The sequence below is a fragment of the Medicago sativa genome, chromosome 5 (genome assembly GCF_051527215.1).
Source record: "Medicago sativa cultivar Bolivia chromosome 5, Bolivia_mono, whole genome shotgun sequence".
NCBI lineage: Eukaryota > Viridiplantae > Streptophyta > Magnoliopsida > Fabales > Fabaceae > Medicago > Medicago sativa.
Window position 1 is genome coordinate 57,949,798 of NC_140753.1, and position 15,650 is coordinate 57,965,447.

Sequence of the window (15,650 nt, forward strand, 5' to 3'; positions counted from 1 at the left end):
AATCATGTATTGCACCATGTGGCCTGATGAGCCTGACGAGGTTGTCACCTCGATGGACCTTGACTTGACCTGCTTATTGGCCTTCTAGCCATGTTCTTGATGGGCCTTTATGTTGGGCCTTTTATGCCTGTGCTATTACACTAACCCCCTAAGCATTTGATAAGTGATTGTCCCTAACATCTCTCTTATCACGTGATCTTATTGTTCTTTTCTAGTTTAATTGATTTGATTTCAATATACTAACCATTTAAATAAGTGGTTACACTGCTTAAAAAAGTGGTTACTGTATACTTTTTGAGTGTGTTTATAAAATAAAAAACAAATCACTACCACAAAAGTGGGAAAATATAGCGCCCAATTAATAGCGTTTTTAACACTAAAGCGCAATAAATCAAAACACGGAGGTTTAGATAGCGCTTTTAAAAAACAAAAACTCTTTCTCCAGTGATTCTTTCTCTAGGTATATCTCTCACACCAATCTTTTATTGATTTTAGTTCTAGATTTTTCTAGTAACAATTTAATTTACTAATTTTTTGAAATCGTTTTAAATGTTTGTTGTAACTGTAAAGTTTTATATATGATATAGATACTATGACGATTCTGAAAATCATTAGTCTTCTTTTTTTTTATATCAGGTAGTTAATTCATCAAGTCCTCCATCAAGTGGAGGTTTTATGTAAACCGGAATACCTAGAATAATGAATGAAAATAAGCTTTTTTTCGAGTGTTGAATGCTTTTTGGAATGGAACAGGATGTTTACATGTTTGATTTGAATAATCTTAATGAACACTTAGTGTCTGTTACCTAATTTTAATTGGTTGCTATTGTTAATATTATTATTATTACTATCATGGGAATTATGGGATAACAAATCAGTCCATATCTAAGACTTTAGGAGTCCAATATTTGGATTGGAAGTTATAGTTATTTTTCTTTCATGCTTCACTCTCTTGAAAACCTAGTGTTGTCTAACACTGAAGTTGGGAACAGCGGGATTCAATATATATATATATATATATATATATATATATATATATATATATATATAAGGTTGGTGGAAACAACCCTGTAGCTATCAAATGAAAATTGAAACTAAATAATTAGTGTGAATTTGTTGGCAGATAAATTCAAATTAGAGCATATGTTTATATATATTTTGGTTATATGTTTGAGTGCGAGTGCTGTGTACGAGGTACTCTATATTTCATATGATATGATTCGCTTAAAATCCTTGTTGTTCAGCTTCCATGTTGACAACTTCTAGTGTCTAAATTGACATTTTGTATTTTATGGCCCAATCTTGGAATGTGATCGCAGACTGTTGTATATATGTTGGGAGATAATTTCACGAAGCCTATTTACTTACACTAATATAAGTGAATAACTTAGTTACACTAATAAAAAGAAAATTATCTTGAAAATCTTTGAATGTGATCATAGACGTGATAATTTTTATAGTTACACTAATAAAAAGATGTTTTTTAGTTACAATATAAGTGCTTTATGGCTTTTCAAGTGAATAATCTTGGAATGTGATCACATACATGATTTATTAAGTTACACTAATAAAAAGAAAATTTATGTACGTGAATAATTTGCCAATCTGCCTAAGCGCCTGGTTGTTTTAGATTTTTAAAAAATGGATTTTTCTTTGAATTTCTAAAAATGGATTTTTTTTGGAAATTCATTCAAAAATAGTAGAAGTTATTTCAAACTCATTTGATATAAGTTAAAAAAGAGATTCTATGATATGTTAATATTATATTTGATAAATAATAGTCTCAATTATAATGTGCCAAACATATATATTTTGATTTTAATTAATAAAAAAATGCATTTTTATAATTTTTTTGTAAAAAATTAACAATGCTTATTGTAGCGCTTATTTTTATAAAACGCTATTAAAACTACAATGTTTTACAAGGCTTAATGAAATAAAACGCTATCTAAACCAAATATTGCATAGCGTTTTAAAAACAAACACTAGCATGAGTTGTATCGTAATAGCACTTAAAGATAGAAGCGTTATTTAAAACCCATTTTAGATGGCTGTTCTTACTTTAAGGGTTATCAAAAGTCATCCTTTGATACCGCTTAAGACTAAAGCGCTATAAAAACACTGTTTAGGCGCGCTGTATACTAAACTAAAAAAGCACTATATTATCTTAGCAACGCCCTTTACAATAGTGCTTTTAAATAAATAACTTGAAGAAAGCGATATCTTAGCCCATTTTTATAGTATTGAATACTTAGTATAATAATACATCAATAACTCCATTAAGAAACCACTGCTATTAGGTCGTGTTACATTAATAAAATCTTATTGTCGTCTATACTATAGGGTTTTTGGGTTGTTTCATTACTCTTAATGCATCAAATATTTACCATTATTTTACAAGAAATTTACCATATTTTATATGCATTTAATTTATTTATTTTCCAACTGTTCAGCTGTAATTGATCGGTGTAGAATGAATCAAATCTGAAGTTATAGAAAGACAAATTTTCATCTCCTCTATTTAAATGCAATGAACCAAATAGGTTTATTAGTCTCCCAAGAAAAATTTCTATTTGGATCAAGTAGAGAAATCAATTAGAAAATGTCCAAGAAGGTATTGATTAAAAGAGCATGTTCTCATCTTATCCTTATCAACTAGGTATTAACAAAATAATTATCATGAAAAATAAAAGTCAACAATACATGATGACTAATGTATGTTCCCTAAAAAAAAAATGTCTGATGTACATATCCCTAGTATTTTTTTTCTCCCTATTTTATGTCCCTAGTATATACAATGTTAAACACCATATATTAATGTTTTTGTGCGTCTAAACAACATAGTTGATCAAATAATTGGCCAAACCTTTCTATCACGAGGTACTTCCACAATGGTTACAAGTTCTTGTTTTGTTTTGAAGATACCAGAATCTAGATTCAAATCATGATAACCAACTCCTGACTTCTTTTGTTGCTGAACCACCAAAACAGAACCATCAAAAGTAGAATCTGAAGCCACTATCATGTCTCCAATAGGACCAAGTTCTGGATACTCATTCCACTCTGACAATCCACTAAACAAATTTGACTCACTTGCATGTCTTCTACCAACCAAAACTAAATCAAAACAACCGTCAAGTGACCTTATAACATTTATCAATTCAATACTATCTCTTGCTATTTCCTCTTTATAATCATGGCGTTTAATTTGGATACAATCCACTTTAAACCTGTGAATCGAATCGCCATCCGGATCCCTGTTGATCAAGTTCCTATTTTTCTTTCGAGGCTCCATTATTCGAACCAAAGTGATCCTTACGTTCGGGTGATGTGCCATTCGCATCGCGTATGCTAATGCTTCACGGTCGTCCTCACCTTCTATAAAAACCATTCCAACACTAAAAAATGAAACACTAGTCAGAGGATTATTCCTACTCAAAGTTCCGCGTTCGATTAAAATCCCAACAGAACAAGGTGCTGTTCTAAGAAGATGACGATTTAATGCGCGAATCGGGGCTGCTGACTTTGAAGACCCATTTGGAATCCACTGTCTATGAAATGGAAGAATCAACAAACAAACTCTCTTCTCAGCAACTTGCATACATATCTCATTATGCATCGTCTCATAAGGAGAAATCGATGTGAAGAGTTTCACAACCACATTGTTTGAATTTTGTTGCTCATACAATCTAAATGCATTTATTATGTGTTGTGAATAACTCGCCGAGTGCGGTGGATTCTCCCTGTTGCATGTTGGTTGATGATCTATGAAAACTGGTGTTACTCGTCCTCTAAGTTGAATAAGATGTAGGACATAGAAACAAATTGGATTTTTCAATGAAGGGTTTGACATTTCAAGAAGATTAATAATGGATGGTGTGTTTTCTTGACTGTGTATACATGCCATGAGACGTAGTTCACTATCTGAAGTTGATTGTTCAATGGTTTTTCTCCTATTTAAGGATAAGTACCTCTTAGATGGATCATATAGGAATTTCACAATGGGTGTTGTGGCTCCAGTTAACCATATTAAAGGTATCAACGCATTTGCATAGTATTTATCATTTACAGTCTGCAACAAATCACATATATATTCACATTCAAATATGTAGACATTCATAGAAAAAAAAAATACTTAGCAATTATTGATTGACATCAGTAAAAATTGTGACATTTTCTTATAAATAGAACCAAACTTTTCTTTTTTGAAAATCTTCTAGTAATAATAAGGACCATATGGAATAATATAACAACTAAATTTGAAGGTTTACTCCTCATTTTGCTCTTTATGCAAATTAACCGCATACATGATTGAAAATGAGAAGAAAGTTATAATGTTTCTTACCTTAAGATTTAGAGCAGTCTGCAAGTAAATGAATTGTGTAATGCCATTAGCACTCATAAGTAGTCCTAAAGATAGAACATCAGTAACTGGCATCTTCCAATAAATTGAAGGCAACATAGTTCCAGCAATCTTCCCCAAAGTTGCAATTATAGCAACAACTTGTACTATTAAAAAGCTACGAGCATCAATTAGAAACAATTTGAATTTATTAGCCATATAAAGAAAATACAATGGCAAGTAAATCGCCGACACCATTGTATCCAATCTTTCAGCCAATGCTGATCCTAATGGAGGTCCATCAGGTACAACCATACCTAAAATAACAGCCCCGACTAAATAACGTTCTCCGATCAACTCACTAACAAATGCACAGCCGAGTAACATTAAAAACACGTACATTATGTATGATTCTTTGATTGGTTTTCCTTCTGGCGTTTTTCTTACCATCCAAAGCATTATGGGTCTAAGAACACATATTATGAAAACAACCATAACAAGAAAAGAAACTGTCATCCAATTATAAGATTTGTCTTTCTTTAAACTTGATTGTTTTTGTGTGTTTACTGCAGTAATCAACACTAAGCAAATGATTCCATTCACCATGGATGCAGATAGTGCTATATCACCTATTTCAGTATTTAACAGCTTTAAATCGGCTAAGTGGACTGCGGTGGAGTGTACCGAACCGGTTGAAAAGACAAATACTATGGCAAATAAGGACTTGAAGGAAATTGGGTCAAGGGTTAGTACTAATCGTAGAAGAAGCAAGATTATTGTGCTCATTATTAATGGGATGAGCAATGAAACTATTCCAATTGCCCAAGCTTTTTTCCCTAATCTTGTCATAAGAGTTACATCGACTTTTACTCCAATCAAGAAATTGAACATCATGCACCCAAAATATGCGATTGTCTGGCTTATGTAGAATGTTTTTGGTGAGAATAGCCATTTTTTTAGGAACTCACTTTGCCCGATAATAGATGGTCCAAGCATTAAGCCACCCTGAATACATTTCAAAAACAAAAGAATTAATTAACATGTTCATATGTCAACTTTTAAACATTTTGTTGCCAAATAATCATTTGGAAGAACAATTTTCTTAACCATTTTTTACCTTCCAAGGATTACATCAAGCACATAAATCAAGATGTATTTGAAAGAGCAATTCATCATCGTTCTTCACTTTTTTTTTTAAAGGATTGATCTTTGCGACACATAATATTTGAAAATTCAAATTTTCCTCGTTTGATGTATGAATTCGGGCCTTAAATACCCCAAAAAATTGAAATCGGAATCAACAACTAAGTCCAACACAATATACAATCACTAATTTTGTCACAAACAAACAGAAATTTTCCTTCCTCACAATAAACAAAGAAACTATTCTCTCTTTATTCTCCTCTCTTTACTAGTCTCATATAAATTCACTCCCATTTTCAACTTCTCTATATGAGAATTGTAAATCGAAAACCACAAGCTAGGACGTAGATACAAACTTCAAACCACTCTCCTACGGCAACTATGATTTCCTATTCTTGCATTTATTCACTCATAATTTATGTTTTGTTACTCATTCATTATTCTCTCTATCTCTCTTTCTTCTTCCAAAATAGGCCAAATTGGAAGAAAATGGAAGGAAGCCGGTGTGAGAGGCGAAATTTTCTAGAGGTAATTTTGTTTATATCTTGAAATCATTTGACGTGTTCATGGTTTATTGTCATTTATATTGATTATTATGTGGCTTGGCAATATGTACATTTTTAAGAAAATCATTTTCAATGTATACGAGTTAGTTTGTGTGATTTGCTGTAATTAGGCTGTGTTTTTTCCTTCTCTTTCCTTTCTCTATTTTGTGCAACTTGACTAATTGTTATTTCATGATCATAATCAGCGAATTAAAAGGAGGCATTGCAAAGACTTGCATATTTTTTTTTTACCAGCATCACTTTTCTTTTTGCCGTGTTAAACAAACAGTATGAACCTCTCTTCCTCTCCTTCAATATCCCAACGACAACTCACATTTATCTTCTTCGACACATTAAAATCATTTTGATCTGATGGAGCAACATATGGGTGGTGTGTTTGCCGTAGGCGCCACCACCACTTCTCCCTAAATTGTTGGCTCCACCGCAGTTGTTCTTTAAGGGCTGTTTTGAATCGGCAGCGCCAGTGGCCACCGTCTCCCCGGATTTTGTTTTGAGTTTCTCAGCATGCATGGTTTTATAGATTTAAATGTGGTACTCTTCTCGGATTGGTTGTTGAATTCTGAAGGTTTGTGCTGGAGATTTGAGTTTGTATCGTGTTTGGGTGGGTGTTTGTTTGCACTAGTTATTTTGTGTCATTATTTTTTTTTTGCATCTCTTTGTATTATTTGGTTTTATGTTTTTTTTGTTTCTATTTTTGATCAGAGATTGAGTGGTAACAAATGTGACCTCTTTTGTGGTAATTCAGATTCTAAAACCTGAAAGGCTCTTGTTCTATTAGCTCGAAAGGGTTGTTTGGTTACTAATGTGTTGGACTTATCATTTGATCTAGGTTTAAACATGTCTGTTCTTGTGAAACTAGTCGTGTTGGTGTTCTTGTGCTCTTCGATTATCTGATGTCCAAAGTCTATTGAGATTTGTAGGTCTCAAGGCGTCAAGTCTACCTTCACTCTAGCACTGGCTTCTTATCCGTCTTAGTCCTTGTGAATGTGTTCGAATTGTTATTGTCGAAAGAGCTATCATGCCTGCTACTTTGTTCACGCTGTTGTTCGTACATAGATCTTGGTTTTGTGTTGATGGTTGATCTATTTGCCAATTTCGAACCCTTTTTTATCCTTAGAGATGTTCAATCTTCATATCTGTTTGTAATCTGGTTTCGCACCAGTACGGGAGTTCACTGTGTGACACTCGTAATGAATACTTGCTTTGTTATGACGGATTAGGGTTGGTCCACTTGGTTTGTATTATCATGATGTATTCACAAACGGATTGTACTGGGCCAAGTCTAATGTCACATAATCTTCTGTATCTCTTTATTTTTATTTAATATATTTCTCCTTTTGTCTATAAATTGTATTTAATATATTTATCCTTTTGTCTAACAAAAAAGGTTATATGTCTAATTTGGTGGAAATGTGGTTTTGTTTTTTAGGAATTCCTCAATTCAAATGGATTAATTAGGGCTTAAAGTGTTTGAATAAGTCCATGCAAGGGAAATTTATTTGTTATTATTCGGTATGCTTGAATATGCTAAAATATCTCTAAAACTACCCTTTCCTCTAGAATTTTCCAGAACAAGATTGTAATAAGCTTTGTTTGTTTTAACATATATATGTAGATTTTTCACGGGCAGAAGGGTGGCAATAATAGGGGTGGCTCTACATTTATGTACTAATTTCGTATCCAATTTCGATTCTCTTCGTATTAACTTTGGTCGGTTAATTTGACTTCTTTTAAAAAAACAAAATTTTGTATCCAATTTTGCAGTTACACTTTGAAAGAAACAAATAAAGTCTTGCATATAAATAAAAGTAGGGTTAATAGATTTACCCCCTGTAATATAGGTTACTTTCGGTTCTCCTCTTGTAAATTTTTTTGTTTAGATTACATCCTTGTAATTGTTTTGGACCTTCATGAATTTTAACTGTACAAAATCGATGATATGGCAGGAGGTAAACTGAAATAATTTGCTCAAATTACATGAGGCGAAAGTACTATAAATTTTGTAATTTGATGTGATGAAGGTCCAAAACAAAAAAAAAAACTTAAAATTACAAGTACTATAGACAACTCATCAACCTCATAAAATAACAATTACAATAGATGATCTAGTTAGTTAGAACAGGTAACTTGTTAGACAAGTTAACTAGTTAGATTGATAGCTCTATAAATATACTTCATGTAACTAACTTGTACTTAGATCATTGATTCAATAATTCAGTTTTATATATCAACTTTATGTGTTCTTTATCCCATAAAATGGTATCATGGACATTTTAAGCTCATGCCGTGCATTCTTCAAATTGAACAATAGTTCTTAACAATATTGCATTTCCTTGTTTTCCTATAGTTTCATAAAATGTGATGATATATCATGTAGAAAACTAATAGTATTTTGCTCTTTCTTTTTCTTTAAAATTTCAATTTTAAACATTAATGAATTAATTTACCTTTCCTTTAAATATAAATAAACAAAGTGAAAGCAATGATAATATTGATATATCATGCATTTGTAATTTTTTATAATTTAATAAAAGATATTTTTGTTCGTCAAAAAAAATAAAAGATATTTTTGAAATAAGGATAAAAACTAAATAGAAAAAAAATTATCACATTCCATTTTTTTTCACTTTTCAAATAGTGGAATGAAAAATTTGTTCCATGCCGTCATAAAATTCGTATAAAAAGTTTCATAAGAATTAATATATCATAATATTGTATTGGTTTATGTCAAGTTTATATTTTTATGATTTAAGGGTATTATTTATCTAAAATATTAAATATCGAGAATAAGTTTTTTTTTACTAATAAGTTGTTGCATGTTAAGTGTGTTTCAAATAAGCGTACGTATGTCCCCAAGAGTTTAACTCAGTTGGTAGGAACATTGCATAATATATGCAGGGGATGAGGTTTGAACCCTAAACACCCCACTTCTTGACATCTAATATATTTCATCAATTCAAACGGTACCTTGGATACTATCTTAGAGACTAAACTGAATGATGATAAATAATTAATGTGACATGAGTATTTGTTTTTCAATTTCAATGATCATTTGGAGTTTTTTTCTCTTTCTTATTTCATCAATACCTAATTTCAATATGTATTCACTTTATAACTTGATACATCAATGATCAATGAAGTTTCAATACTTCTCCTAAAAAATATATAATCATAATAGCAAATGTATCAATCTTAATTTTTACTCGCATGGTTTTAAATTGCAATCCACAACTGCAAGCATAATGGAATATGAGATCTCCGCAACCACCTCATAACCCAAATTATATCCCCATCCGCCATATTTTTTTTTTCAGATTTTGCCGCAAATATAAAGGTTCCCAGCATATTCCCATTAATAGAATGAGAGAAGAAACTAGTATTTCAATTCTAACAAACATATTTCAGAAATATTAAATAAATTACCAGTATTTGTGGAACGAAGCTGGTCTGTCCAAGTGGTGCTAGTAGGAATTGTAAAATTGAGGTCAAGATAGAAACTAAAGAGGTTTGTATAAATAACACCGGCAATGTGTAACTAAATGGGTTATCATGAAAGAAAATTCCTTTTGATCTTTGGAACTTGATCATGTGTTCACATTCCCACTTGCCGGTAACATTCGCGTTTTCGCTTCTTGCAGCCATGTCACGTTAATTACTGCAAATCAAGCTTGATATATTTGGAGAAGAGAATATGTTGACGAAGAGGAAGGCAAAGAAAATAGGGTGAAAGACAATGTTTAGATTTATTTGGAGGATGTAACTTTGTGAGAAGTATATTGATTAAATTTTGATAGCGGTAACGCTGAATTATGGGAAAAGGTTTTAAAATTAGTTCTTTTTTGTGACAAGTCTATGATGATATTTTTAGAAGTCAATTAATGGTATTGGGTAGGAACTGTTAATGGGCTTAAGTCCTTAAATATTTTTTTACGAGGGAAGATGCATCATTTTTTATTTCTTTCAAATAATTTAGTCGATAAAATTCACCTTTTTTAAAGAAATGATATTTGCACAACTATATTTTTACAACTTTTATGACAATTTTCTTTTACCTTACATTATGTTTTCACTTTCTCTCTCTATTACTTTGTTTTTGTTCCAATACGGTGTCGTGTTGGACAAGACATGTGTCCAACATTGGGATTTAGGACACACCTAATTTGAGGAGTGTCATGTGCTTCACTCAATCATCCATTTTTAATCTAATGATTGATAATTATTTTCATCATTCTGATATGAAATAACCATTTTCATATGATATGTGCTATATATATTGTTGACCAAATTTGGCTGTGCTTTGTGAAGAAAGTATATTTATAGTCAATAACTAGACTTAGTACTAAGTTATTCTTAAGTGGCCATGATAATACTGTTGTGTGATCTTTTCGTCTTTTCTCTTGTTTAATTTTATTTCAGTGGACTAATCATCAAATTTTGAAATGTTTAAAGTAATACATACTTTTTGAGATTGTTTATAAAAGAAGAATCAAATTTTTTATCTAATAAAAAGATATAATGAATAATAATCTATCACTTCATTAAGAAACCAATGCTATTAATTCCTCTAAAATTTAATGTATTAATTATAGGCTATTTAATAATTTATATCAAATGTTAAGTGGCGAAAACCCTCAATTTAGAATTCAATTTAGGCTCTTCAAAAAACACAATTTAGGCCTTATTTTTTTTAAGGGAAATTTAGGCTATATTATATTGCAATATTGAGCTATTTAATTTTATAAGTTGTAACATTTGTATTAATTTGCAATGTGACTCATTGATCATTGTTGTACCAATACTCTCTACTATCTTTAACTTGTAGTTATTTAGTTCAATTGTGGTTTTGATTTACACTTAGCGTGTGTTTGGTTATGCGGTGACGAGAATTGATTTTGAGTGAATTGATTTTATAGAATTGATTTTAGTTAAAAGTGAGTTGAATGTAAAATGATTTATGTTTGGTTACCTTCCTAATAAAAGTGATTTAAGTCAAAAGTGTTGTTTGGATATTTTGTGTTAAAATTGCTTTTAGGTGTGTAAATGACCAAAATGCGTTTTTTTTTTTTGGATTTTAAACTAGATTTCATTTATTGTTTTGGTACAAATTTCATTCCATTTTTAGTTATTTAATTTTATATTGCAATACTAAATTTAATAGAATTGTTTAAAGATTATTTAAAAAAAACATTTGGTAACTAAAATTCATATCATTATTTTTATAAAACATAAAAATTAACGGGTGTTTACTCAAAAATAAAATAAAATAATTAACGAGTGCATAGGGCCATTAATTAAGAAAGACTTTGGGATGGGCCTGTAATTAGAAAGCAAACAAGATAACACGCTTTCCACTAAACAGAGTCATCTTCAACCTTCAGATTTCTGCAACAAACAAAAAAATTTCACAGCAACACAAAAAATCAGCAGACTTCAATCAATAGAAATATGGAGTAATGAATTTCTCAAATAGGTGAAGGGGTTTCTTCAAATATAAAAAGGTATGTGAAAGGAAGTGATTAGATTCAAGGGTAAAAGAGACAAATTGATGTTATGTGTTTCCAAGGTAGGGAGACTCGATTTCAAAAAGCTAGGAGGAGGAGCTTCACGAAAAATCGATTCTACACATGAAAAGCGCAACGACGGCGGAGTCTTGGTGGAGAGCCAAACAAGTCAAACTCGCTTTTGGTGATGTTGACCGTGCGTTGGAAGACTCTTACCGTGTAACCAAACAAGGACTTAATTGCAAGATTAGATCGTGATATGTCTTTGTTACTTGTGACTGTTTAATTTAGTTGTTGGTTTCCATTGATATTTGCTCCTTTTAGATGACCTTTGGTTTTAGGGTAACCCCCTTAGGAATAAGTAGAAGAGTTTATTTTGTTATCAGAAGATAAAGCTATTTTTGTTATTAGGGACATAGTGCAAGACAAAAGAGGGTACTAGAAATGAAATTTTTGATGGAAAAGGAATTTATTCCAAGAGGAAATTGTTTTGAAAAAGGAAATTAGAGGAAAAACTTATGAAATAGTAATTACCTAAGAGCTTAGAGTTTAGAGCAAGTATTGCGGTTGAAGATCGTTATATATATATAACAGAAACTCTAGGAGTTTGAAAATGTATTGGGTTGTTCCATTACTCTTCATAATGAAACATTTAGGTTGATTAGCCTCCCACTCCCAAATACAAATTTTCTATATAGAGCAAGTACAGAACTCAATTAGAAAATGTCCAAGAAGTCACTACAACATAATTGACATCTAGTAACACTTGAAATTGTTACTAAAACAAGAAAAATGTTACTGATTAAAATTAGTAACATATGTACAATTGTTAGGTAAAGCCCATGTTACTAAAGAGCTTTAGTTACATTTTATAGTATTATCTGTAACATTCAAAAGTGACGCAAAATATTATTGTAACACTTTTTGTATCACTGATAATACTAAAAAAATGTTACGTTTATAATTTTTAAGAAGTTAAAAGTGTCGCAAAATTGTCCATGCTAAAAAATTATGAATCTACCAAAAAATGTTACTATTTGAAATAGATTAGAAGGAGTTTTTGTACTCAATCCACCACGTTGAATCTAGAAATTACATAAGTGTTTTTACATGATCCAAGCAAATCAAAATACTACATTTAGATCAAAATTTAGATCAACTATTTTGGATAACATTACAATGAAATAAGATATCCTAACTAAAGCTAGTAATAATCACTTTTTCCACCAACTTTTTTAAAAAAAATAAAAAAAATCAGCCATGAGGGGGTCTAAGCAAGCTAATGCAACAATAATCTTCTTGGCTTGCAACACCATCTTTCATAGATTCTCTAGAAACAACAAAAGTGTTCTAGCTGCAAGTATTTAGAAGGAATGAGAGAACAAAAACAAAATAAAAGTAAATTTGAGGTATAAATGATTGAACCAAGTCCAACAATCACTAAAAAATTGAGATATAAAGATGGAGCAGAATTTACCTTTACTAAAGATGAAGCAAGCAACAAAATCCTATTGATTTAAGTGTTGCTACTTTCTCAACGGAGGAAGGATCTCACATTGTTATATTCCATGATCAAATCAAACATCTCTGTTGAGCTGAACAGAACAACAAGGATCTCACTCGTTAGAGTTTCTACAAATTCTTTCCGACCCCAACAGTAGTAAAATTGCTTATTTTCTTTATTGAGTTGTTTAGGAAATTTAAGTATGAACCTAGGGGTTTTTAACTAATCTTAAGGGAACCCCGCATTTGTAATTGGTTTAATTTTTGGGAACATATTTCCACAGTTATTTCATGGATTTTTAATCACTATTTTCTTAAATTTAAATAGACACTACATAAATGTTTTTTTACGGAGTTAATCCCAACAAATACGGAAGAGGGGATTCAAGGATTTCTTAATTGTCGTTACACATCTGAATCCCACAAAACCTAATTTCGCATTGAGCATGGAAATTAAACCCTGCAAACATATTTTACTTCTCTTTTCTATTCTCTTGCTAATAAGTTTTACTAATTACCGAGTTGAATGACAATCCTTGCGGAGACGATAAACTTACTAATTTATTATTTGTTACGATTTGGTGCACTTGTCAATCTTTACACCTTTCGTCCATCTTTCACACAATGCAATTGCATTAGTTGTTTACCAAAATGCCCTTACCAAAGAGTAAATATGCTGTTATATTACTTTGTTATCTATACTATATATAAAGAAAAATACCCCTTTCAACACTTTTGGGTTGGATTTTTTTTCCAAAAATACCCTCAATTTTCAATACAAATAACACATGTAACAAATAGGTAAGAATAAATTTAAATATTAAAACAAATGTAACAAACACGATAAGAATACATATACGTCAGTTTTTTTCCTTTATCATAGTGTAACAAACTAGATGAGTATGTTTATACTTATTTTTTTCATTATTCCAATTATACACTTAAACAATTTTTTCTATAATAAAGATTGTTGTTGGTGTCGTTAAAAAAAAAGAATTTAAATTATAGTTTTTTGTTATATTGTTGGTGTCATTCAAATAGATAATCATGGTTAGTTTAGTATTTATATTTTTAGTTTTAATCAAAATCAAAATTTCATTAAAAAAACACCGTTCATAATTTTCAAACATTAGCGCAATAAAAAGAGCGGAAAGACAGGCACGTGAGGGCCCATCTTTTCGTTAGTGTTTATAGTGGAAATATGGGCACGCATAAGCAATTGTTGAGTGGATCTTTCTTCACTTTTTTTTTAAAGTTAAATAGCCATTTATGGAAAAATGGACTCGCATAAGCAACTGTTGAGTGGATCTTCAATTTTTTTAAGTTAAATAATCATCTAATATCTTTAATTTATAAAAGTCACGTAATATCTTTAAGTTAAATAGCAGAAAGACTGACACGTTTTCATGGATTAATTGCATGTTTAGTTCTTTATGTTTATTTTAAGTTTTAAGTTAGTCTTTTATGTTTTAAACATTTCAAATTGGTACCTTATGTTTTAAAAGTTTTAATTTGGTCCAAAACATTACTCACATTGAAATAAGTTAGTCATTTTGTCACTTGGTTGTTTAGAGATATATGTTAAGAATATGGGTGTCGGATTTGAACTTATTTATAAAATCCGTTTTAAAATATTTTTAAATTTTTGATTGTTTTATTAAACTCAATATTATGTGATTGAAGGGACTAATTTATTTTTTTTGGTAGTGTTTTCGACCAGCTTGAAACTTTTAAAACATAAAAGACCAACTTGAAACTTTTAAAACATAAGGGACCAACTTGAAACCTAAAATAAACAAAAGAGACCAAGCATGCAATTAAACTTTTTTTGAACAAGAACATGCAATTAAACTTGTTTTCTTCTATCCGATTGTATACCACGTTTAATTGTATATAGTAAGATATCAATTTTGACATATACCTCATCGAATTTTTGGAAAATAAGATTAAAAAAAATCTTTTTATAGTTGTTCATGGGTGAACATAGGGAGTATACCTCGTGTTGTAAAAGGCACTTTGAAACCCTAGTAAGATTGGGTGCTAGCAGGTAGCAAAGATTAATAAGTAAGGTGATATCATACCCGGGGGACAAGGCCCCTATTTTTAATAATTGATCTAGTAGGAGGTACCTTGGTGGTTTTTATCTTATCTCATTAGCTTTAGTGCAGGTAGTTACGAAGTGAATCTGGACGATTGGAGTATAGGACCCGATAGGTGAGGACGCATATCTACTTTAAGTGAGTCATCTACGAGTAGGAACGACTCAACCTGAACCCGAGTTAGGCGCCAACTCCGATCTGGTTAAAGCCAGGTCCCTATATATAGGAATAGCCTGGTAGATATCCAAAAGGTGGTTATGCTTTGAGGTGGTGGAGCACTGAGGCATCAAGTAGGGGTTATATGTAAACCGAAAAACCTAGAATAATGAATGAAATTAAGCTTTTTTGGGGTGGTGCAACATGCTTTTTGGAATGGAACAGGATGTTTACATGTTTGATCTGAATAAGCTTAATGAACTGTTAGTGTTTGTTACCTAATTTTAATTGGTTTCTATTGTTGATATTATTATTATTATGGGAATTATGGGATAACAAA

At 31.0% G+C, this 15,650-nt stretch overlaps 1 protein-coding gene across 1 annotated transcript; it reads right to left on the reverse strand.

Moving 5' to 3' along the window:
- Positions 1-2,595: 2,595 nt before the first annotated feature.
- LOC146923439 (cation/H(+) antiporter 15-like) lies at positions 2,596-9,762 on the reverse strand. Its single transcript, XM_085708585.1, has 3 exons — positions 9,475-9,762; positions 4,346-5,347; positions 2,596-4,072 (listed from the first exon to the last, which is right to left on the reverse strand). Exons 1-3 carry the CDS (start codon positions 9,691-9,693, stop codon positions 2,849-2,851), a joined length of 2,445 nt encoding a protein of 814 aa, XP_085564711.1. The 5' UTR covers positions 9,694-9,762; the 3' UTR covers positions 2,596-2,848.
- Between the last annotated feature and the right edge of the window lie 5,888 nt (positions 9,763-15,650).

Excerpts from the sequence above, each read along its gene's own strand:
- LOC146923439 (XM_085708585.1), bottom strand. The coding sequence starts at position 9,693 with ATGGCTGCAAGAAGCGAAAACGCGAATGTTACCGGCAAGTGGGAATGT. Across the intron at positions 5,348-9,474 it reads GCTTCGTTCCACAAATACTG|GGTGGCTTAATGCTTGGACC; the intron begins GTAATTTATTTA and ends AAATGTATTCAG. Across the intron at positions 4,073-4,345 it reads AGACTGCTCTAAATCTTAAG|ACTGTAAATGATAAATACTA; the intron begins GTAAGAAACATT and ends GATTTGTTGCAG.